Source organism: Chiloscyllium punctatum, chromosome 7 (genome assembly GCF_047496795.1).
Source record: "Chiloscyllium punctatum isolate Juve2018m chromosome 7, sChiPun1.3, whole genome shotgun sequence".
Lineage (NCBI taxonomy): Eukaryota > Metazoa > Chordata > Chondrichthyes > Orectolobiformes > Hemiscylliidae > Chiloscyllium > Chiloscyllium punctatum.
Window position 1 is genome coordinate 90442025 of NC_092745.1, and position 24366 is coordinate 90466390.

The 24366-nt window shown below is 39.7% G+C and overlaps 1 protein-coding gene across 1 annotated transcript in view; it reads right to left on the reverse strand.

Annotated features, from left to right (window-relative positions):
- Positions 1-22465, reverse strand: part of ttc39a (tetratricopeptide repeat domain 39A) — a 104299-nt gene extending 81834 nt beyond the window's left edge. Inside the window, exons 1-2 of the mRNA XM_072574274.1 lie at positions 22236-22465; positions 10961-11065 (exon numbers count right to left, since the gene is read on the reverse strand). Coding sequence (XP_072430375.1) covers positions 10961-11065; positions 22236-22294 — 164 coding nt within the window. The 5' untranslated portion in view covers positions 22295-22465. The remainder of the gene's footprint in view (positions 1-10960; positions 11066-22235) is intronic.
- Between the last annotated feature and the right edge of the window lie 1901 nt (positions 22466-24366).

A 24366-nucleotide genomic window follows, 5' to 3' on the forward strand; every position in this document is an offset into this window, starting at 1 on the left:
TTAATATTCTTTATTCTTTTATGAAGAACAGGTATACATTTCTAACTTATTTAGAACATATAGGCCTAGTATTTTTTACTAGCTAACTTAAAAGACAAAAGGACTAACCCCTCTTAATTATGTGACAGGACCTCTTAATGAATCCTATTAGGAGTTTAGTATTCCCTTCGCAAATGTTTAGGCCATGTCTTGTTTTAGCAAGTTTTGAGACGATTTGTAGCTCAGGTTGAAGTTCTGGATGTAGGTTTGCTCACTGAGCTGAAAGGTTTCTTGTTTCCTCAAACCTTGTGTATTATAGATAAAACAATGTAACACCTTAGTGATGGAATTTTAATATATGTAAGAACTGTATTTTGGGATTCTATTACCGCGGTCCTACAGTGGTTGCTGAATAAAAAGAGGTTGTTTTTGCCACTTAGCGATTTCGGTCGTTATTTGCAGCTTTCTGCCTTTAACATTTACTCTACTATAGATAAAAGTTAGATTCCTTTATTGCCCAAGAATCTGAAAGAAGAAACAGCTTGCAGCAGACTTGTTTAAACATATCACCAGTGGTAATTTGGATGCAGCACATGCCAAATGCTCACAAGAATATTAAACAGAACCAAACAGATACCCACTAAGCCAAGCATTTACACACTGGACCTTTTTGTTAAAGAATCTCTTTGAAAATGGTATTTGGCAAAAGGCAAAAATATTAATTGCCCACATGCGTGCAAGTTGAAGGCCTTGGATTCTCAACTGCTCTCTGAGTCTGGAGGAGATATAGGACAGTCTTAATATATTTTAGATTGCCAGCCAATAAAACATAATTCAAAACTTACACTGCATGACAGGATACGTAAATTGACACTGCCTTTACTGACTTATTAAGAAACCTCACTAATTATTGCAATTCAGGATAATATATGTTGGTTCATCAAATAGGAACAGCCAAATATTGCATAAGCTAATACTTTCCTTACCAAGGGCAGTCTTTATTTTAAAAATTAAAATGAACAAACAACCATAAAACTTGGTAACAACACATCATACGGAACTGAGCAAATGAACATCTCTACTTTAAGATTACTATTTAAAACTATATAAAACAAAAAAAGTTTTCACAATACCATTATTAAAAGTGTTCCTTTTCATTTTGTTCAAGTAAGAATCTTCCTTACAAAACACCAACTATCTTAAGAAAGTTATTGCTCAAGCTATATGTTCTGCAATCATAAAACTCACATCATACAAGGCAATCATTTCAGGTATTGCTCTTATTTTTAATCAGAGTTCTCAAGCTAAACTTACAGCATAGCATCATTCCAATGAACTCCTATCATGTACAAGTTTCTTTTTTACAATGGAATGCCAATTCTGTATTCTATGTGCCAACTTCAGCTTAACCAAAATGTTTATACCAAATCACCACTTTATTTTATTCATCTCCTTTCATGTAAAATCCAGAAAATCACTAATGCTGTTACACGCTCTCTTCTTCATTCCAATCTTTAAAGGATATATAATTACGGATTTAGTCCCGGAGAAAAAAAAATTGTCAAACTGCCTCATTAAGAAAGGTCTTTTGTGCCTTCATTCCTATTTACCTAATCATAGTCGGAGAATAACCTTCAATATTCCCTGTTTGTTTCCATACCATTTCCCTTTAAGCAACATTTGGATTTGGAAACCCCAATTTTGAAATGCCTCCATTACCATAGTTTTCTCTGCTCACTATTCTTCTTTATAAATTGTACTATTTCAAATTTCTCTACATCGCCTGCTGCCATTCTCCCAGGAGTCACTTGTATAATTCCTCAAAAGTCACTTTTTACAAAGTATTTTTTAAAATTCAAATCCTTAGGATATATGTAGCACTGTCAAGTCCAGCATTTATTGTATATCCCAAATGATTCTCAAGAGGATAGTTCAGAGCTACTATGTTGAACATATATTTACATAGAAACTCAAATGTAATAAAGCCATCCCAAGGAGCATTATATATTGTGTCTATAATATATATATAAAAATAATTGCACCAAGTCAAATTCGGAGGAGATATTAAATCAGATGACCAAAACTTGATAAAATGGATTTTAAAAGGAAAGAAAAAGTGTTACAACCTAGACAATTGATCATTTACATTAAAATTGGGAATGTGTAAAAGCCTAAATAAAGAAACACAGATTTCATACATGGCTATATGGTGGAAGAGATCACAGAGATAAAAAGGGGTGAGGACAATGACATTTGAAAACTATGAGAATTTTAAAATCAAGATGTTGCATGACAGGGTGCCAAATCAAAAGTCAGCAAACATAGGGATGACCAAGGACAAAGACTTGATGGGAGGTTCACAGGCAGGTGAGTCTTAAGTTAAGTTAACTCAAAGTTTACAGAGATGACAACATGGGAAACCAGCCAGAAGCATTTTGGAATAGTCAAATCTATAGGTATGAAAGACACAACTGAGGTTTTTGACAGAAAAGCTGAGACTGGTGAAATTGACTTATATCAGAGAGGTGGAAATAGACAGAATTGGCACTGAATGAGTTCAGAAACTCATTTGAGGGTCAAATGTGACACCAAAATGACATACAGAGCATGTTAATCTCAGACTGCTGCCAGGAAGTAGAACAGAATTAGAAGTTAAGAAATGGGGCATGGAAACTGAATTTATTTGCTTCAATTTTCCTAGTCCTTAACTTGAGGAAATTTCTGCTTATCCAGGTCTGATGTCAGATAAATAATCTTGTAATTTAACATCAATTAAGTCAAGAGAGGCAATGGTGCTACAGAGTTGGGTGTCCTCGATGGACACATGAAAATCTCATGCTGTGTTTACAGATCAATGAAGAAGAGCATGTGGATGAGAAATAAGAGATGCTTAAAGGGAAATGGTATGGAAACAAACAGGGAATATTGAAGGTTATTCTCTGACCATGATTAGGTAAATAGGAATGAAGGCACAAAAGACCTTTCTTAACTAGCTGAAAATAACATACAGACAAACAGAGGAGGATAGTGTAGTCAACTGTGTCAAAAGCTTAGTTTCTGCTCAATGAGAGCATGCATTCGTTAATGGTACTGCTATTGTCAATGGGAGATGATTAGTTTGTTAGGAGTCAGTCAGCATGGATGATGCAGAACCCAGTTGTCTTTCCCTCCTATCGGTGCTCTTTTATTTATCACTATTGAAATGGCAAACACTGAATTTCTCATTGGGACCCCCTTCCCGATACAGTACTCAGAACTGCCTACTGTGAATGAGACAAAAATAATCCAAGTGGTTTCAAAGGTTAGTAGTGTGTATGCAAACTGATAATGCATAAAACAAAAAAATCTGTTTCTTGAACTGCATCTGCAACCAACCTAACTCAAAGAAGTTATGGTTCCCTATAAGTTACTGCACTCTTATTTGTAGCTTATCATACTCTCCAAATGTCATTTTGACAGCAAATGTTAGTATTTTTTTGTGCCCAAGCCCAAATCTTTTCCATAAATAGACAACAAAAAGTTTTGAACAGGTTTCCCATATAATCTCAGCTACTGATCTGTCAAACTAAAATGATTCATGTCTCCTCACTCTCTGCTGTCTGTCCATGAGCCAAGCTATGCACTTCCTTGATTACCATGCATGTTATTTTTGGTTGCTTGAGCCCCTTCTGAAAATTGAATATAATGCTTCAACTTCTTTTCATCCCTGCTCTATTTTTTTTCCCCCAAGACATTCAATTAGTCCAGCTGTTTACAAACCAGAATTAAGCTGGAAAATAAAAGGAAGAGTTAAATTTTGGTGCGAGTAATTGAAATGGTCCAGGATTGATTTTTGTAATTCTCTTGCAGTTTGCCTAAAAACTATAATTTTAACACAGTTTAGCCTGAGTCAGAGATCTTGTGGCAGAATCATATCATTCTTGCCTCTGAGCAAGGAATACGAGGTTAATGCCTCACTCCAAACATTGATGGAAAATGAAAGTGTCTTAATAGTTGGTAACATCGGTGAGGAGCAGCATATATAATGAGAAATAAAAGGTCAAAAGGAACATTGTGAAATCAGGAAGTAAACTTATTGAAACAAACATCTTGGGTGATCGAATCGACACGGTTCTAGACCTTTCCATTTCCATCTTGGGTGACTGAATCGACACATTTCGACTGATCCCTTATTGAAACAAACAGGCTGGCTATCAACTTGTAAATCCTTTCAACAAGTGCCAATGGCATGCAAAAACACAAGATGGTCCTGAATGTGAATAAAGAAATTGCAGTTTTACCATCACTATCCGTGGTTATAGCACGCATGTAAAAATATATACATGGTATTGCTACAGCAATTCAGACTTCTTGTGGGACCAGCTGACTCAGTTACATGCATGGCTGATGAGAATCCAATTGGTGTTAACAGCATGGGATTCTACACCCATTCCAGCAGAGGTTAATTCAGGACCGACTTAATAATAACAATTGCTACTGTCTCAAAGACAAGTCTCATCTTTGACTTTTTTACTCCCATATTCCCAAGATAAAGGAACTATTACAGTCTTATGCTTTCCTGTTAGACTCCACATGCAACATCGCCATGCTTTCCACAACTGAAGTGTTGCCTTTACTTAATAAGACTACATTCCTTTCTCAATCTCTCCTCAATATTTTCTTTGCTGGTCTCTTTTCTGTGAAGGCTACATTATTAGATTTCCCTGTTCTGATAAATGCTCCTGATTGCAAAAACAAGACTTTATATTTGCATGTAATTTCTGATACTCTGGACACTCATACTCCTCAGTCTTCTTTATTTGCATCAGTATGTTTCACCATAACTTCTCTTCTGTCTACTTTAAAAAGGTACATTCCATAGTTCCTTCCTTTTAAGGATTTTTTCCACTATTATATTCATTCTCAACTATTATCCTATGTGGTTTAAAATCCACCTCTTCCATATTTGATGCAATGGCAATTTTAGCCCACAATATGGTTGTGTGGTCAGTGGGAGTGAAGGTAAAAGTTTTGAAATTCTCAATGGCAAACACAATCCACCCACTTTTGCTTTTAAGAGGTGGGTGACCAAACCACTCTCTGGAGGCGGATCAATCAGGAAAATTGTTTAAGGAGACTGTGTGCTTGCACCTCAACTCAATTTTTGTTTATAATTCACAGGTACCAGAGTCATGTAGAAGGAGGTGTGAATGGCCAGATCCACAAAGCAAGTGCCTTCATTATATATGCCGATAAGCCAAGAAGTGCAGGACAATGATCCAAGGCCCAAAAAGCTTACAAATAATCAGACTTTCAGAATCAGCAAAGTACTCAACTGAAGTCAGACTTTCCAAAATTTCCCCAACCCAGCAATATCTGATTCATTCCATCACCAGGCCCACATCCCCTCTGAACAATGTCGGTAACCACTTGGAATATCAGAGTGATCCATGCAGTCAGTCTGCTTGCATGTCCCAGTATTCCCTGGATGCTTTCATGTGACAGACAAAGCCTGTCAAGCTGGTTGTCTATCAAGCAGTAAAACTATTCAAAGAAACTTTGAAAGATATCCTGGTAGTAACTTCTTCCCATCACCCAAACTCTTTTACTGGAATGGAAAACGAGGCATGGTGCAATTCATGTTACAACACTAACAGCATATTTTAAGACAAAGCTTAAACGGATTCTGAATTCCCATGATATCAAGAATCACAATGCAGCTTGAATATCAGGAATCATCTCCTGAAGGAGTTACAATGACAACTTTAAACTTCACTTCTCAAAAAAAATCAATATTTTTACCATTATTCGGGTATACCTTATGTTTCAATATAAATTCTCCAGGGTTTGTGAAGTTACCATAAAAATAACAGCTAAAGTAAAAGATAAATTATAATAAGAAATACATTTAAGGCAGACCATGTCAAAAATAATTCATCTTATTTATTCAGATACTAAATTACTGTTTTAGGAATAAATTCTCAAATCAGAGCTCAAACTTGTTTGCTTCATCATGTACCAAGGGCACTGTCATCAACTGTAACTCAACAGACTGGAAGTCAAAGCTCTTGTCTAATTGTCTGAGTGGAGTTGTGCTAGTGTTTGATGGTTTGAAGTCCTAGCAGCCTCTTTATTGCTATTGACCAAAGATAGGTGATCAAAATATAACATTGCTCTATAATGGAGTAAACAAGGATAGAAATAGCTGTAGGACAATATATTTGAGATTAGGTCATGTGACTGCAACAGTAGTCCCTGTGCTGTATTGTTCTATATTCTATGTAAAGGCAGAAGTAGGCCATTCATCCTATTGAGTCCATTCCACTATTCAATGAGATGTGGCTAATCTGACTGATTATCGTAGCTGCCCCTTTTTTTTCTCATTCTCTTATCGTTAACAAAAAAATCCAGATCTCTCCTCCTCAAATGTTATCGTTTACATTGTAACTCTTTGTACGAGAGCAACCTCAGTTAATATAAATAACAAAATGACAGATTTACATCTTGACAAATACACTGATCATAAATTTATTTCACCAATAACCTCAATTGTTCTTAGTACCTCAATTATGATTTCTGTCAGATGTATGCTTTTTCTTTAACAGTTACTTCTTGAGAGGCAAGGATAACTCTTAATAGGCAGACAAGTCATGAAGTAAATTTATGGTCAGATATAGTCTAACAATGATGATCATTTTGGCCACAACCACCTGATGAAGGAGCAGCACTCCGAAGCTAGTATTTCCAAATAAACCTGTTGGACTATAACCTGATGTTGTGAGATTTTTAAACTTTGTACACCCAGTCCAACACTGGCACATCCAAATATTGACTAGCATACTTCAGCAAAACAATCAATAGTAATTTAAGGTGCTTTCTTCAACATGATGCTGACTCAATATTACACTTTCTACTTTGAAATACTTACAAACGTATTTAAGTCCAAGTTCCCAGAACATACCAGTGAGAGGCTGGCACAACCTTCAGTACACATCATTAATAATTACACAACTGCGTATTATTGTTAATAATATCATAATATCATAGATGCACCTTCATATATTCTTTTTCTTTAAAATGCCCAAATGTTCCTCTCTAGTTTGTTTCAGAAATTCTAACTAATTTTAAATTAAGTGGATAAATTGAAAGAACAGATAGAGATTTCAAGCAGGCTCCTGTAATTGTCACTGGAGTAAAAATTCAAATGCTTTTCGATTCACACAGCAATCTCACACCACAACAAATTCCAGCTATCGTATACACATTCAAGGTCTCCATTTTTCTGGGAGTTGGACAGAAACTTGAGAAATATCTTCTCAAATACTAAGTAAGTCTGACAAATGTTACAGAATATACTGTAAAGTACAATGATAGAAATCCAAGTTTTCTGAAAAAGATGGAGATTTTTGTCTCATCCTGGATATGACAGTACATCTATTTTCTTTTATTTTGTACACGCAATGCAAGTCTCTTTAGTATGACCATCATTTGTTGCCATCACTACCTATCCTGGAGAAGTGAATCTTGGTTATTATAGGTAACGTTCTGTTTATGCAGCCAGGCAAAATGACTCAATGAGACTGGAATTAGAATCGGTAAATCATTTACTCGCCCAGCCTCGTGGCAATTTCTTTATGGAAAAATAGAACACAATAACAATTACCTCCACCCTTAAGTGAGCCAAAGCAGCCTACAGAACAAATGCGATGAATGCAGTGAAACCTCAATCTCTAACAACTACTTTAATGTAACATGCATTCCAGGGTGCAGCAATAAGCACGTTGGTTTACATGATTTCTAGCATGGAAACAGGCCATTCAGCCTTTTATGTCTATGCCAGCTCATAAAGAGCTATTTTCAAGCTCTTAGATCATAGCCCTGTAAATTACAACACTTCACTTGCATATTCAGTATTTTTTAAATTAGATAAGGGTTTCGGCCTCACTCTTTCTAGCAGTGAGCACAGATCATCCTCGATGAAAAATATTGCTCAACTTCTTTACGATAGTTACAAACAGGAAAATAGATTATTTTCTGAATGACTATAAACTGAGAGACGGGAATGTGCAAGACACAGGTGACCCTTTACAACAGTCACTGAATGTAAGCATGCAGGTGCAACACGCAGTAAAGATGACTAATGGAATGTTAACCTTTATAGTGAGGATTCGAGCACAGGAACAGGAACGTCTTGCTGCAATTATACAGGGAGTGCAGTGAAGATTTGCCAGACTGAAGAAGAGGTTACATCAGTTAGGATTGTATTCCCTGGAGTTCAGAAGAACGCAGAGCGATTTCACAAAAACCTGCAAAATTCTAACAGGATAGATGCAGCAAGGATGTTCCCAATGACAGGGGTGTCCACAGCCAGGGGTCAAAGTCTGAGGATATGGGGCAAAGTCTGTGGAATGAGATGATGGGAAACTTCTTTACTGAGAAGGTGGTGTGCCTATGAAAGTCACTACCACAGCAAACAATTGAGGCCAAAATGTTGTATGATCGGGCGGCTCGGTGGCTCAGAGGTTAGCAGTGCTGCCTCGATCCCAGCTTTGGGCAACTGTGTGTGGAGTTTGCACATTCTCCCTGTGTCTGTGTAGGTTTCCTCTGGGTGTTCTGGTTTCCTCACACATTCCAAAGATGTGCAGGTCAGGTAAATTGGCCATGCTAAATTGTCCATAGCTGTTAGGTGCATCAGTCGGGGGGGGGGGGGGGTTACTCTTCGGACGGTCAGTGTGGACTTGTTGGGCCGAAAGGCATGTTTCCGCACTATAGGGAATCTAATCCGATTTCAGGAAGGAGTTGGATATAGCACTTGGGGCTGGAGAGATCAAATATAAGTTGGGGGGGGGGGGGGGGGGGGGCGGGGCGGAGAAAAGGGGGGTGGTCAGGGGGTGGGAAGAAGCAGGAACACAGGTTGACTTGGATGATCAGGTATGATCATAATGAATGGCAAAGCAGGCTTAAAGGACCATATTCCTGCTACTCCTGCTTCTATTTTCCATGTTTTTATGAGGTTGGTGTAGTCTTAATATTGAGCCAAAATTAGTTCTCAAGAGGTTAAGATCATAACTAGATATCATGTGAAACTTGGGAAATGCCATTTTGTTCTGTGGCAAGGGCTCGTATCCCATTTATCCTAACTTGGTCCATAGCCTACTGTGCCCTGGAATTTTAAGTGCTCGTCCAGATGCTTCTTAAATGTTGCAAGAATACTCACCTCCACCACTCTCTCTCAGGCAACATGTTCCATACTTCTATTTCTGTTTTGTTCAATTTTTTTTCTTCGATCTCCTCTAAACTACATATTCCTCATCTTAAACTTACACCCTCTGGTCTTAGACATGTCTACCATGGGAAAGATATTCTCCTGATTACTCTGGCTATGCTTCTCATAATTTTGTATACCTTAATTAGATTCCACCCCCACCGCCTCCCTCCTCCGCCTCTACCTAGTTTAACCTCATCATGGAGACTTTTCATCTCGGGTCATATCCTGTTAAGTGCACTCTCTCCAGGGCAATCAGGTCCTTCTGAGAATGTGCCCACCAGGTCTACACAGCATTCCATCTGTGGCTTAACCAATGTTTTAGGAAGCTGTAAAAAATTTCCTTGCTCCTATATTCTACACTGCCTAACGAAGGCAAGCATCCTGCATGCCGCCTTCACCACCCTGTCCGTCTATGTGTGCTGACACTTTCAGGGATCTATGGGCCTATATATCCCCTTAGTTCCTCATTACTCCCCAGGGATCAGCCATTCATTGTCTAAACCTTTTCCTATTAGACCTCCCAAAATACATCACCTCAAACTTATCACTGTCCAATTTACCAAATGTTTGATGTCAGACTATAGTCTGAGACCATTTTCCTCACCACCAATTTTCATGTCATCTGCAAACTTACTAATGATACCTTTTAGACAGTTATGTACGTTAACGATTTGGATGTCAAATAGCAATGGTGCCAGCATTGATCCTCGTGCCACAGCGCTGTCACAGGCTTCCAAATTACAAAAACAACCCTCCACAGACACTCTTTGCCTTCTATTTCCAAGCAAATCTTGAAGGCCATAGGTACTTACCTTTTGAACCAGCCTTCTATTTGAAAACGGTGTCAAAGGCATTACTGAAATCCATGTACACCACATGAACACAATACCCTCAATATATTTCATCACTTTTATAAAAACTCAATTAAATTTGTCGGTCAGGAATTCCTTCTAACAAATGCATGTGGAGTATCACTGGTCAATCCCTGCCTTTCCAAATGTTGATTAGCCCTGTCTTTCAGAATTTCTTTCAATGATTTCTCTACCACTGACATCCAAACTAACCAGTCCAAAATTACTTGGCCTATTCCCGCTGCTCTTCTTGAGCAAAAGGAACCATGTTAGCTATCCTCCAGTCATCTGGCACGTTACACGTGGCTAGCAAAGAATTAAATATCTCTGCCAGGACCCTTTATTGGCTGTTTCCCTATATTGGTATCTGATCCAGTAATCTCTCAATTTTAAAATGGTCATACTTGTTTCTAAATTATTCCATGGCCTCATTGCTGCTGCTATCAACCTCTCTAGTCTTACAACCCTTTAAACATCCTCCAGTTCTGGACTGAGAGATAGCCCTCAATTTAAATCATTACATCATCCACAACTGTGTCTTCAGTTGCCAGGATCCCCCTCCCCATATCATCTCCTCAAGCTTCTCTCTTTTCCCCTATAAGACTCTCATTAATAACTACCTCCGTCAAGCGATTAGTCACATCCCAATGTGTATTTATGGCTGGGTACCTAATCCTGTTTGATGGTACTTGTGAAATGCCTTTCAATATTATGTTATGCTATATAAACTTGCATTGCTGTTGCTGTTGTGTTGACCGAATTACAGACTGGTCAATGCACTTCTCAACTGATGCATGAGATATTGGGGAAATTGACTATTCAGGGGCTTTTTAATAAAGCAAATCAGGTAAATAATTTGAGCAAAGCTATAAATGCTCCTCACTTGGACTGAAGTTTGGTCAGAGCATCTTCAAATCTGTTGCTAAGGAATAGGTCCAGGGCTGCCACACATTCATCCAACGCCACCTTCAAGTCTGCTTTGGGTGACCTGCTCAAAAATAATTTCAAGAAATAATTAAAACCTGAACAAGACAATCTATATACAATAACATCTTTCATTTCTAGAGTTCTCAAATAGAAGAGCTGTCAGAATAACAGATAATGCTGAAGCAGGTCAGAAGGTTTGAGACTATCTGTAGAGACAGAGTAACAAGACTTAGCATCTGGAATCCATTTACACTTCTGCAGAACCGCCCAACTACCCATCACATTTGACACTTGATCAAAGCTTGGGATTGCATTATGACTTACAAAAACATCTGATTTCTGCTGCTACTTCATTAATGAGTTAATGAACGTTTACTCAATCCATTACATTGGAGTTATTCTAAAGAAAGGTAAGTCAGCTTTCTATTGTGTTGTCGAAAATTTCCCTAACAGCATCACTGAAGTAGGAATTAGATTCAAATTTTCCTGATATACATGCAGCCTGCACTCAACTATTTGCAAAGATGATGCGGAATTCATTGGCTGCATGGGAGCCAACATAGAAAAACCTCTCAAGTGACAAGAGGGTGTTCAGATTCTTTTGTTTGATACAGGAAGTCCTTGTGGAGAAGGAGCTCCACCCACAGGATGTAAAGAGATCATGGAGGTAGAAAAGAAAAGATACCCAATCGAGGGGATAGTGTCAATGTGACAGTCAGAAGCCCTTCACCCTGGAGCATCATTTCAACAATCATAAGAAATGTAACGACTTTGACACAAATGTTCAAGGTAAGATCCATCTCAATCACATTTCTCAATAACTGCACCATCACAGGCTCAAGACAGTACACATCTAATTAAAGACTGCCACTCATGCACTTCACATCATTGCATTTCTCATAGGCATAATTTCTGATGGATCATACAGCTTTTAAAATATGCAAGGCATCACATACAAACACCCGGTCACCAATTTCTCTCTTCCAGGTAAAGATAAACTTAACAAATAGGAAATGCTGTGGTTAAAGGCAAAACAGGAAAAGTGGTGGAAGTGGGTAAAATTACAATATATTAAAGGCACCTGGATGGATATATGAATAGGAAGGGTTTAGAGAGATACAGGTCTTACGCTGGTAAATAGACCTAGGTTAGATTGGAATGTCTGGTTGGCATGGATGAGTTGGACCAAAGGGTCTGTACAACTGAAAGGTGGTAATGGTGGCTCAGTAGTTAGTACTACTGCCTTACTGAGGCAGGGACCCAGATTTGATTCCACCCTCAGGCGCTGTGTGGAGTTTGCACATTCGCTCCATCTGCACAGGTTTCCTCCAAGTGCTCTGGCCATACTAAATTGCTCAGTGTCCAGAGATGTGTAGGTTAGCTGTGTCAGCTATGATACATGCAGGGTTACAAGGATAGCTGGGGGTGGGGTTTGGGTGGGATGGTCTTCGAAATGTCTGTAGGGATTCTATAAACCTTCTTCACTAAATTGTTTTAAATCCTATTTACAAAACTAGTTACTTACATGATTTGCCATGTCACTGATCCCATTATGTTTCAAATGAAGCCTGTCCAACAGAATAGTTCAGTCTTTCCTCAATACAGATATCAGTGCCCATGACTTCTCTTACACCAATCTCTGAGCAAGGCAGGAGAGGATCCAGGACTTCAGAAGGTCCTGGGCAGGATGGCATAATTGGCATCAGAAGGAACAGAGGGCACTACTGAAAGACACAGTCAGGGCTGCTAAGTTGTCGTAGGAGCATGTAGCACACTATCGGTTCAAGTTTAAAGGCCTCTACTACAAGGTGAGTATGGTGGGAGTATTGTACTTTAAATAAACTTTAAAGCAGTCACTACTACCTATCCCCACACGACTGTTTAAACATGGATCACTAAAAATTGAACTATTTCATTTATATGGATTACAGAAATTCCCTTTCTCTCTCCATAACCAATTTATTTTCTCAGGTTTCCTTGGGACCCTGGATGTTGAAATGTCATTTAAAACAGTCGTGGATTAAATTTGTTATTTGCCTCACAATATTAGACCTGACAACAAATAGCAGTGTGAAAAATCAATTAATTTGGCAAATTAAATTAACTTGATTAAATATTTGTTTCTCATCATATTTAACATTGTTAAAAATCACAATTGAGAGTGTGGTGCTGGAAAAGCACAGCAGGTCAGCCAGCATCCGAGGAGCAGGGGAAAAAAAATAATAAAAATCAACATTTCAAGCATAAGCCGAATGTCCGAAACGTCGATTCTCCTGCTCCTCGGATGCTGGCTGACCTGCTGTGCTTTTCCAGCGTCACACTCTCGACTGATCTCTAGCGTCTGCAGTCCTCACTTACTCCTTAAAAATCACAATACCAGGTTATAGTCCAACAGGTTTATTTGGAAGCACTAGCTTTCAGAGAGCTGCTTCTTCATTAGGTAGCTGCCCGATGAAGGAACAACGCTCCAAAAGCTAGTGCTTCTAAATAAACCTGTTGGACTATAACCTGTTCTGTGTAATTTTTAACTGTCTACCCCAGTCGACCAGCTCCTCCACATCATTTTTAAACACAGTATTTTAAATCTTAAAATCCAATGATTTTCAGGAATGCAATGAATGCATTCAATCTATCACTACTGTCTTGCGAGGATTTTGGTTATGAAAGTTCCCAAACCTTATTCAGTTTGAGTCAAGGCATATATTTTAGGCTTGAAATTAAGTGGCAAATACTTTGCAGCACAGAATACATGTCTGCCATAGGCCAATCCATGGTAATGTGGTTGACAGTACACAGTACAAAGTTGGGGAACAGAGAGTAAAGCATAGTGTAATAATGCAGATACCTACTGATTAAAAGTACATCCAGATTGAGAAAATTGGGTAGGTGTGTCTGATTTTCAACACAAACCACAGACGAGATTATTTCGTTTCACTGGGGAGCTTATTGTAAACATTGGTCATCAATCACCAGGTTCAGATCAATTAAAACAAACAGATCAATGTGAAAAATAGCACATTCTGGCATGTCCTGAGATCCTGAAAACAGCTTTATATTCATAGAACATAGAACAATACAGCACAGAACAGGCCCTTCGGCCCACGATGTTGTGCCGAACTTCTATCCTAGATTAAGCACCCATCCATGTACCTATCCAAATGCCGCTTAAAGGTCGCCAATGAATCTGACTCTACCACTCCCACGGGCAGCGCATTCCATGCCCCCACCACTCTCTGGGTGAAGAACCCACCCCTGACATCTCCCCTATACCTTCCACCCTTCACCTTAAATTTATGTCCCCTTGTAACACTCTGTTGTACCCGGGGAAAAAGTTTCTGACTGTCTACTCTATCTATTCCTCTGATCATCTTATAAACCTCTATCAAGTCACCCCTCATCCTTCGCCGTTCCAACGAGAAAAGGCCGAGAACTCTCAACCTATCCTCGTACGACCTACTCTCCATTCCAGGCAACATCCTGGTAAATCTTCTCTGCACCCTCTCCAAAGCTTCCACATCTTTCCTAAAGTGAGGTGACCAGAACTGCACACAGTACTCCAAATGTGGCCTAACCAAAGTCCTGTACAGCTGCAACATCACCTCACGACTCTTGAATTCAATCCCTCTGCTAATGAACGATAATACTCCATAGGCCTTCTTACAAACTCTATCCACCTGAGTGGCAACCTTCAAAGATCTATGTACATAGACCCCAAGATCCCTCTGTTCCTCCACCTGACCAAGAACCCTACCATTAACCCTGTATTCCACATTCTTATTTGTTCTTCCAAAATGGACAACTTCACACTTGGCAGGGTTGAACTCCATCTGCCACTCCTCAGCCCAGCTCTGCATCATATCTAAGTCCCTCTGCAGCCGACAACAGCCCTCCTCACTGTCCACAACTCCACCTATCTTTGTATCATCTGCAAATTTACTGACCCACCCTTCGACTCCCTCATCTAAGTCATTAATAAAAATTACAAACAGCAGAGGACCCAGAACTGATCCCTGCGGAACTCCACTTGTAACTGGACTCCATGCTGAATATTTACCATCTACTACCACTCTCTGACTTCGACCGGTTAGCCAGTTTTCTATCCAATTGGCCAAATTTCCCTCTATCCCATGCCTCCTGACTTTCCGCATAAGCCTACCATGGGGAACCTTATCAAATGCCTTACTAAAATCCATGTACACTACATCCACTGCTCTACCCTCATCCACATGCTTGGTCACCTCCTCGAAGAATTCAATAAGACTTGTAAGGCAAGACCTACCCTTCACAAATCCGTGCTGGCTGTCCCTAATCAAGCAGTGCCGTTCCAGATACTCGTAAATCCTATCCCTCAGTACCCTTTCCATTACTTTGCCTACCACAGAAGTAAGACTAACTGGCCTGTAATTCCCGGGGTTATCCCTATTCCCTTTTTTGAACAGGGGCACAACATTCGCTACTCTCCAGTCCCCTGGTACCACCCCCGTTGCCAGTGAAGACGAGAAGATCATTGCCAACGGTACTGCAATTTCCTCTCTTGCTTCCCACATAATCCTTTTGAAATGCAGGCCCTGTTGTAATGTAGGAAATGTGGCAGTTTTAGAGGAAAACAGAGAAAGTCTTTTTCACCCAGAGGGTGAAACTCGTATCTGATATCCTCTCCCACTTAGTATTCTTTCACATCATACCTTCAATTTACACACCTGTACACATTCTAATACCCCCTTCACCAAGAACCTGCTGTTTAGGATTCTTTGTACATATCAGCAGTGATCTAATCAAGTGGCTGAAGAGGATTGAGGCAATATCATACTGCTATTCCTATGGAGAAAGGTTCAACGTGGGCCCTTTCACAGGGTGGCTTTCATCCAGCTGCAGACCATTATAGTTTAATGGTTTAATTGTGATGTTCCCTATGGCAATTTGATATTAACACACTTAAGACTGGTGATAAGAATGCAGCCAACCTAATATTTTGACTGTAAACTAATTGGCACCTCAGCCCACACCATTCAAGTTGAACCTTTGTTGAAAATGCCAATCTCAGCCCAGCCCAGCAATGAATGATTTGCAATTTACAGTGTGTCCAAATGCAGTTGGAAACTGCCAACATGTGAACCTTCATCAAGCAAACGGTAATTATGGAACAGGGCTCCTAGAGGGTCAGAAGTACTTAAGTGGATGAGTGACATTGGTGAGACCACTTTTGGAGTGCTGTGTACAGTTCTGGTCACTCTGCTAAATGAAGATTATTATTAAATTAGAGAGGGTGCAAGATTTACAAGGATGTTAACGAGACTAGATGTTTGAAGTAGAAGAAGGTGGATATGCTGGGACAAATTGCCTTGGAGAGTCGGAGGCTGAGGGGGTGACCTTACAGACAATTATAAATCCATGAGGGACACAAATATGATGAACAACAAAGGCCTTTTCCCTGGCGTGGGGAAGTCCAGAACTAAAGGGCAGAGGTTTAAGGCGAGAGGGGAAAAGGGATCCAAGCAGCAGCTTGTTCATGCAGAGGTTGGTGCATATGTGGAATGAACTGGTACAATTACAGCATTTAAAAGACATTTGGACAGGTACATGAACAGGCATGGTTAGAGGGATATGAGCCAAATACTTGCAAATGAGACTAGCTTAGTTTGGGAAAACCTAGGTTGGCATGAACGAGTTGAAACTAAAGTTGTATGACACCATTAATACGCCATGGCAAAAAAGCTATGGACAAAATACAGATAAGTAGGATGAGCATAGTTTGATGTATATTGGTCGGCATCGACTTAGAGATGTACCTTAAACCTATGCCCTCTAGTTCTGGACTCATCCACTCCAGGAAAAAGACCTTTACCCTATCCATGCACCTCATGGTTTTTAAACCTCTATAAGGTCTCGGTGGGTCAAAGGGCCTGTTTCTACACTGTGCGACTCTATGATAATGAGAAGTAAACAATATCAGTTTAATAAAATGTAAAGATAATAATTTCTTTCAACAGTGTCTATTTTAGTATGGAATATATTTGTACTAAAAGTATATAAATAGTAATATAGTGTGGTATTCTTAGAAGGAAAAGCTGTCTTGGGGAATCAGTGGGGAGGTCAAGCAGCATCAGAGGAGCAGGGTAATCGACATTTCTGGTTGGAACCTTATATCAGGACTGGTATACCCACTCAGTCCCTCAGTTTGAACTGTCCTCCAGCCCAAAGCAGACTCAATGTAGTTTTGTAAAAGGAAAGTCACACTAACCAAGTTATTGGTGCTGGTTGAAATAGGAGCATTTCCTGTGAATAAGAGAGAACCATTGGATGTAGTATATTTAGATTTCCAGAATGCATTTAACATCCAGAAAGGTTACTGCAGAAATTAAAACCTCATGGTGTAGTTAAGTAACATATTAGCATGGATGGAAAATTGGCTAGCTAACAGTACAAAGTAGGCATAAATGGATCTTTTACTGGTTGGCAAGCTGTAACAAGGGGTGTTCTGTTCGAACCCGGATTGATTTTCTTTGATTTAACCAATTTTGGTTTGGAGCTAGGAGTTGAGGCGACCTTTGAGCAGCAATTTGTTTTATAAAAAAAAAGGAAAAACAAACAAGTGATACTTGTCCGTGAAGCCAGGCCTGGAAGCTAGTTGCAGGTTGATTCTTGTTCAAAGAAATCTGTTGACATTTCTCCCACCGATGTATTATGCTCAAATAAATGGAAGACGTTTTGATAGGAGCTAGGACATCACAGGGAGTTACGGTTCCAATCAGCCTAACAAAGAAAATGCTGGGGGAAAAAAAAAGAGAAACCAAACCTTGCACTAGCTTTGAACTATATTTTTGTCAGAAGGATTGTGGCTGCCAAAGCCACAGAAGAGATTTGATTGCTCCCTGGTTATCCACCATTTATCAACTTATTGAAAGTTTGGGGAATAGAATCTTAATTACAAGAATTCAGAACTACTGGAAGATGTTTGCATTGACCAAAATTTTCAGAAATTAAGCAAGATAGAATCCCATTTGCTGTGATATTATGGATCATGGAGACTGAAGTCAAGTGGCCAGTTACATCACTCATTTTTATTTGGACTTACCCCTTAACAGTTTTTGTTGGGTCTGTCTTTGAGAGAGTGGGGACTAGAACCAAAAGAAGAATTGGATCTAAATCATAAACATTAATTAGATTATCTTGTTTTATTTTACTCTGTTCAAGCTACTGTGTTAATAATAAATTATTAACTCCTTTGTTTAAGCAAATAAACTTGGAGTCTGTTATCAATTATTCACAGAATCTAGTTAGAAATTGTTGGGGTCAATTTTGAGGATCTTTCAATTTTGTATTGTGGCAAATACAGACAGAGGCCAATTTGCTTGGATCTGTCTTTATTTTGTAATGTGCCACAAAACTATTGCTAATGCCTGAACTTTTAATAACTTATATAAATAATTTGAATGAATGCAACACAGTAAAGTTGTTATACTTTTTGGTGTCATAAAGATAGGTAGAAAAATAAGTTGTGAAGAGGTCATACAAAAGCGTACATAGTTAGGTTAAGTGAGTGGGCAAGATCCAACATGGAAAAATGTGAAATTGTTAATTTTGACAGAGAACGATAAAGGAAGCATATTATTTAAATGGTGAAAAATTGCTGTACTCTGGGATGCAGAGGAACCTGGGTGTCCAAGTGCACAGATTGCAAAAGGAGAGCGTGTAGGTACATCAATTAGGAACGTTAACAATGTTGTCAATTGTGAGGAGAATTGGTTATAAAACAAGTGAGGTTATGCTTCAGTTATCCAAGGCACTGGTGAGACCAAATGTGGAGTTTTGTGCATAATACAGGTCTCCTTATTTAAGGAATATTGAAAATGCATTGATAGCAATTTACTAGACCACTACCTGGAATAGGTGGGTTGTCTTAAGAAAAAAGTTGATCAGGTTAGGCTTGATTAAGAGATGATTTGACTGAAACATTAAAGATCCTAGTGGAATCATCAGGGTTGAAGTGAAAAGAATTTTTCTCTCAGAGAACCTAGAACCAGGCATCACTGTATAAAAATAAGCGATCATCCATTTAAAACAAAAATGAGAAAAATAAATTCTAAGAGTCAAGACTCTTTAGAATTCTTCCTCAAACCACAGTGGAAGCAAAGACTTTGAATATTTTTTAAAAGATATAAGCGAATAGATTCTTGATAAGCAAGGCTGTGCAAGGTTATGGGTCATAGGCAGGAATGTGGATTTCAATGTTTAAGGCAGATCAGCCACTGTTATATTAAGTGGTGGAGCAAGTTCAAGTATCCAAATGGCACAACCCAGCTCCAAACTGTCAGGTTTCATGTAACCATCTAAAATATTTGCATTCCATTATTCTGGCCTCTTGACCATCTGATTTTAATTGTGTCATGCCTTCAGCTGAGGAGGCCCTAAATTCTGGAATTTTCTCCCTAAACCTCTCCATACCCCTTCCCTCCATTAAGACACTCCTTAACCCTAGTCTTTTAGACGATACTTTTGGTCAGCTGCCCAAAGATGTCTTACATGATGTCGTGCCTCTGAAGTGCCTTGCGAGACTACAATACTTTTAAAATGCTATACATAATCAAGTTTGCAAGTTGAGAAGACTTGTAGCTCAAGTTGAGGTTCTGGATGTAGGTTTGCTCACTGAGCTGGAAGGTTCATTTTCAAATGTTTTGTCGCCATACTAGGTAACATCTTCAGCGAGCCTCCCAACAAAGCACTGCTGATGATTCCTACTTTCTATTTATATAGATGGGTTTCTTGCGTTGGTGATGCTATTTCCTGTGGTGATGTCATTTCCTTTTCTTTTTCTCAGGGGGTAGTAAATTGAGTCCAAGTCAATGTGTTTGTTGACAGAGTTCCAGTTGGAATGTCATGCTTCTAGGAATTTTCCTGCATGTTTCTGTTTGGATTGTGCTAGGATGGATGTGTTGTCCCAGTTGAAGTGATGTCCTTCCTCATAATACAGATGAGGAAGGACATCACTTCGACTGGGACAACACATCCATCCTAGGACAAGCCAAACACAGACATGCACGAGAATTCCTAGAAGCATGACGTTCCAACTGGAAGTCTATCAACAAACACATTGACTTGGACTTGATTTACTACCCCCTGAGAAAAAGAACAGGAAGTGACATCACCAACCCACAGAAACCCAAACATAAAAATAGAAAGCAGGAATCATCAGAAGTGCTTTGTCTGAAGGCTGACTGAAGATGTTACCTAGTACGGTGACGAAACATCTGAAAATGAACCTTCCAGCTCAGCAAGCAAACCTACATCCATAATCAAGTTCAGCATGATAACACAGACATCTAAATTAAACAAAGGAAACAAAAACTCATTTTTCAATTGGATTCTAACAATAGGCTGATATCATATACCCCAAAGGGTGTGTTTTGAGTGGCATGTAATACCGGCCAGGTGCCCAGCCCACCTTCACACCCTGTCCCAAGCCCACCTTCCCACTGTCAGCTGTAATCAGTTACACATTTAACATGTAACTAAGTGGTTATGGACCAACTCAATCTGTTTAAAGCTCAGTTGACCCCAATAGTACCATGTCCACATCATAAAACAGTTGCTGTGTCTTTTGTTGTTTAGTTTTATTCCCACACCCGTCAGTTTGGGTTAGACCAGTCAAAAAGAAGGATAGATCAAGAATGGTCTTTAGACTTGGGTTTCTTTATAATACTTTTTATTAAGACTGAACTCCACATATTAAGTTTAAGGATACACCAGCTCAAATCTTTATTGTTACATTATTGAAAAGTTATTCCCGGAACTCTTCTACATCATGCTCGTTAGTCTTCTCTACATGATTTTCCACATATATGTTTCTCACATTCACAGGGCCAGACTGCAGGCTTTTCCATCATCATGTGTTTTCCTTTTCTTAAACTCCACCTACACCGTGTTGTTTATCCCCCACAAGCAGAAGCTTGTGATATAATGACAACATTATTTCAGGGTCTAGCATAGGTAGTCTGGGTTTTTGTTTAAAAAATAAAATCAACAGGAATGAAGAAGTGCTTTTTTCTCTGGAAAGTGCTCAGTGCCCACCCCTAAAAAGATTGCTTATCGCTTCCTTCCAACCCACACAACCTTTAAAACCCACTCTTCCATTTCATTTATTCCCATCCCTTAGAGGCAAAACACCTCCTGTCCTATGCCTCGGAGTTCAGTGGATCTGGTAATCATTGGACCTTTTCTGTGGGCTCGAGTACAGTTCCGGCAGTGCCAACCACAAAGCTCTGGTCCTGCCAAACTGTTGGACCTCAAAGGAGTGGGACTCCCTCAAATCCCATTCAGTACTGATTTGACCCACTCGTATACTCCTCCCCTGTAAATTTTTGTGTCAGCTAAAACTAAGAGATAACAAGATTTTGGCACCTACTTGCACAATACTGTAATGGACCACTGGATCCAGCTTTAGGAACTACAAGTACATATGAAGGCAATGTAAGAATAGGGAAATTTCCTTTGAATAGTAATATTTGATTAAGTATTGAAAATGAAAAGGAGTCAAAAAGGCATTTTGTTTTTCTACACATTTCTAACATGAAAAAGGCACCAAACATAAATTATGAACAGAAACTGGCAGTGAAGACAGCGGACAAACATTGGGAAACTGTTAAATGAAAGATGTTTAAGCCATAAACTTGACATTATCCCAAAAGAATGAGTGCAGAGCTGGGATTTCAGGAGTTAAAACATCCCAGTAAGACAGACATTTAACAAATCTAGAGAATATATACGAGGGTAGAAAAAGGTAGTTAGACCAAGGGAAGTATGTTTGACAGGTACGATAAAAAGAAATTGTAAGGGGGGTTATAAAACATATGGCGGGGGTGGAAGAGAAGAGTTTAAGAAGAAAACGGGCCAATGAGAAATGGGATGGGAACTCTCATGGCGGACAAAGGAATGTTATGACTTTGCCCATTTTGTTTTTACAGAATTGTTTAAAAGTGGAAGCGGAGAGTAACTAATTTTAAAATTTAAACTGGAAAAGCATCATGCGCCGATGATGGGTTACATTACGGAATGTCTACCAAAGTTCGAGGGAAAATAGGAAAATTGGTTCTTTAGTGTGCACTATTTTGCTGTGATGTGCAAATACACACGAATTATTTAATGAACGACGTTAAACAGATGGACCTGAACACCGAGCGACAGGAGTTGAGGCGCCACTGTTAGAACACTCCGAGAGTTTAATGAGCACTGACCTCACGTCGGCCTTAACCTTCTGTTTCCAACGCGATGTGAAGTTCATGAGTGCAGACATCAGTTCAAAAGACGAATCCAATTTCTGCTAAGTTCACTTGAGTTCCTTTAAATCCTTGAATCGTTTACCTCTGTATTCTGATTTCGTTGCCTGAAGTGAATGACGTGCGAAACGTTGTCTTCATTCCACAGATGCGCCACTCCCAGGCGACGCCTCGTCAATAATCAATCTCCGCCTGATGACCGAGTTCATTCATGTGCTGAAAACTTCCCAGTATGAACTTCTCAAAGTCTTGTTAAATGTAGAACGAGAAATTAAAAACAAAACGATACAGGTGAACGTTTCTAAAGTTGTTACAAAATTGCTCTAATTCATAATTTCTACCAACTGATACTTTTATTTAAAGTAAAAACAGAAATTGCTGGAAAAAACATCAGGTCTGGCAACATCTGTAGAGAGAAAAAGTATTAACATTTTCAGATCCAGTGACTCTTCTTTAGAACTGACTAAGGAGGAAAAGATAGGTAAACATGAAGATGGTTGGGTGAGGGGGAGGAGTAAATGAGATACCCATACCCCTCAGCAATTTCCCTCCCCTCTGAGTCCATTGCCCCTCTCAAAACCATCTCCTGTCATGTATTTACTGTCCCTTCTTCTGACCCTCTCTCTGCTGAATGTCTGTATTATCCTTCTGAGCCCCCACGTCAATGAATTTTGGACATTTGACATTGAACTCTTCTTCCATTGCCTTTGCCTTTGTGCCAAAGAGTCCTCATCCTGTCCCACAGATCCCTTCACTTGCCTCAACACTGTCCCTCCACCTGGACTCCTCCCTCTGTCCTTTTCCCTTCATTCAACCTGTTCATAAGGAACTATCAATATGGTACTGGTCATCTTAATTTTTCTTCGCCCACCCATTCCAACCTATCTCCCTCTGAAGAGCCTAATTCCGTACTCTTAGATCCAAACCTGACTCTATAATTAAGCCTGCTGGCAAGGATCATGATAATATTGTCTGGTGGACTGACCTCTACATGGCAGAGGCCAAACACCAGCTCTCAGAAACCTCATTTAATCTCCCTCTGGACCATAATCCCACCATGGAACATCAGACTAAGGTGTCCACAATGTTTAACTAATCTAATTTCATCTTGTCATCTCCCCTACCCCCCATCACTGCCTCTAAGTCCATAGTCCTCCAACCTATGTAGCCTCCTTCTGCCTCCTCCCCAAATTCACAAAAAGGATGGGTGGGGGAGACCCATTTCGTCTGCCTGCTCCTGCCCCACAGAACCCCGACCTCAACTCAATTTTTGTCTCCCCTTGTCCAGTCCCTTCCACTTACATCTATGACTCTTCTGATACTTTACATCAGGATATCCAGATCATGGGCTCCAGCCACCTTAACCATGGAAATGCAATCCCTTTACACATCCATCCTCAATCAGGGCTCTCCGCTTCTTCCTGGAAGAAAGGTCTGAACTATTCCCATTTACCACTACCCTCCTCCTGTCCAAGTTCGTCCTCACTCTAAACAATCTCTCATTTAATTTCTCTCACTTTGTTCAGGTCAGAGGGCTATCCATGGATACCTGCATACGCCCAGTTATGCCTGTCTCTGTCTTTGTTCCACTCCTATTCAGGCCCCCAATCATAACTCTTTCTCAGGTACATCGGTGGCATCGTTGGTGCTGCTTACCCCTCTTGTCTGGAATTGGAAAAGTTTATCTATTTCACTTTCAATTTCCATCCTGCTCTTACCTTCACCTGGTCCATTTCTGACTCCAGTCCTCACTTGCTCAACATCTGTTTCCATTTCTCACACAAGCTGGCAACTAATTTCCACTATGAACCCTCTGACCCCCAGTTACCGTGACTATACCTCCTCACACCCTGCTTCCTGTAAAGACTCTATTCCAATCTCCCAGTTCCTTTGCCTCATTACATCTGTTCCAATGAAGCCAATTTCGACAAGGGCATCTCCACAAAGTCCATCTTCTTCCTTAACAGAGGATTCTCCACCAACATCATTGACAGGGCCCTCAGCAGTGACTGACCCATTTCCCACACCGGCCCTCACACCCTCTCTCCCCTCTCATGACAGCGATACGGACCCCTCAACCTCACCTACT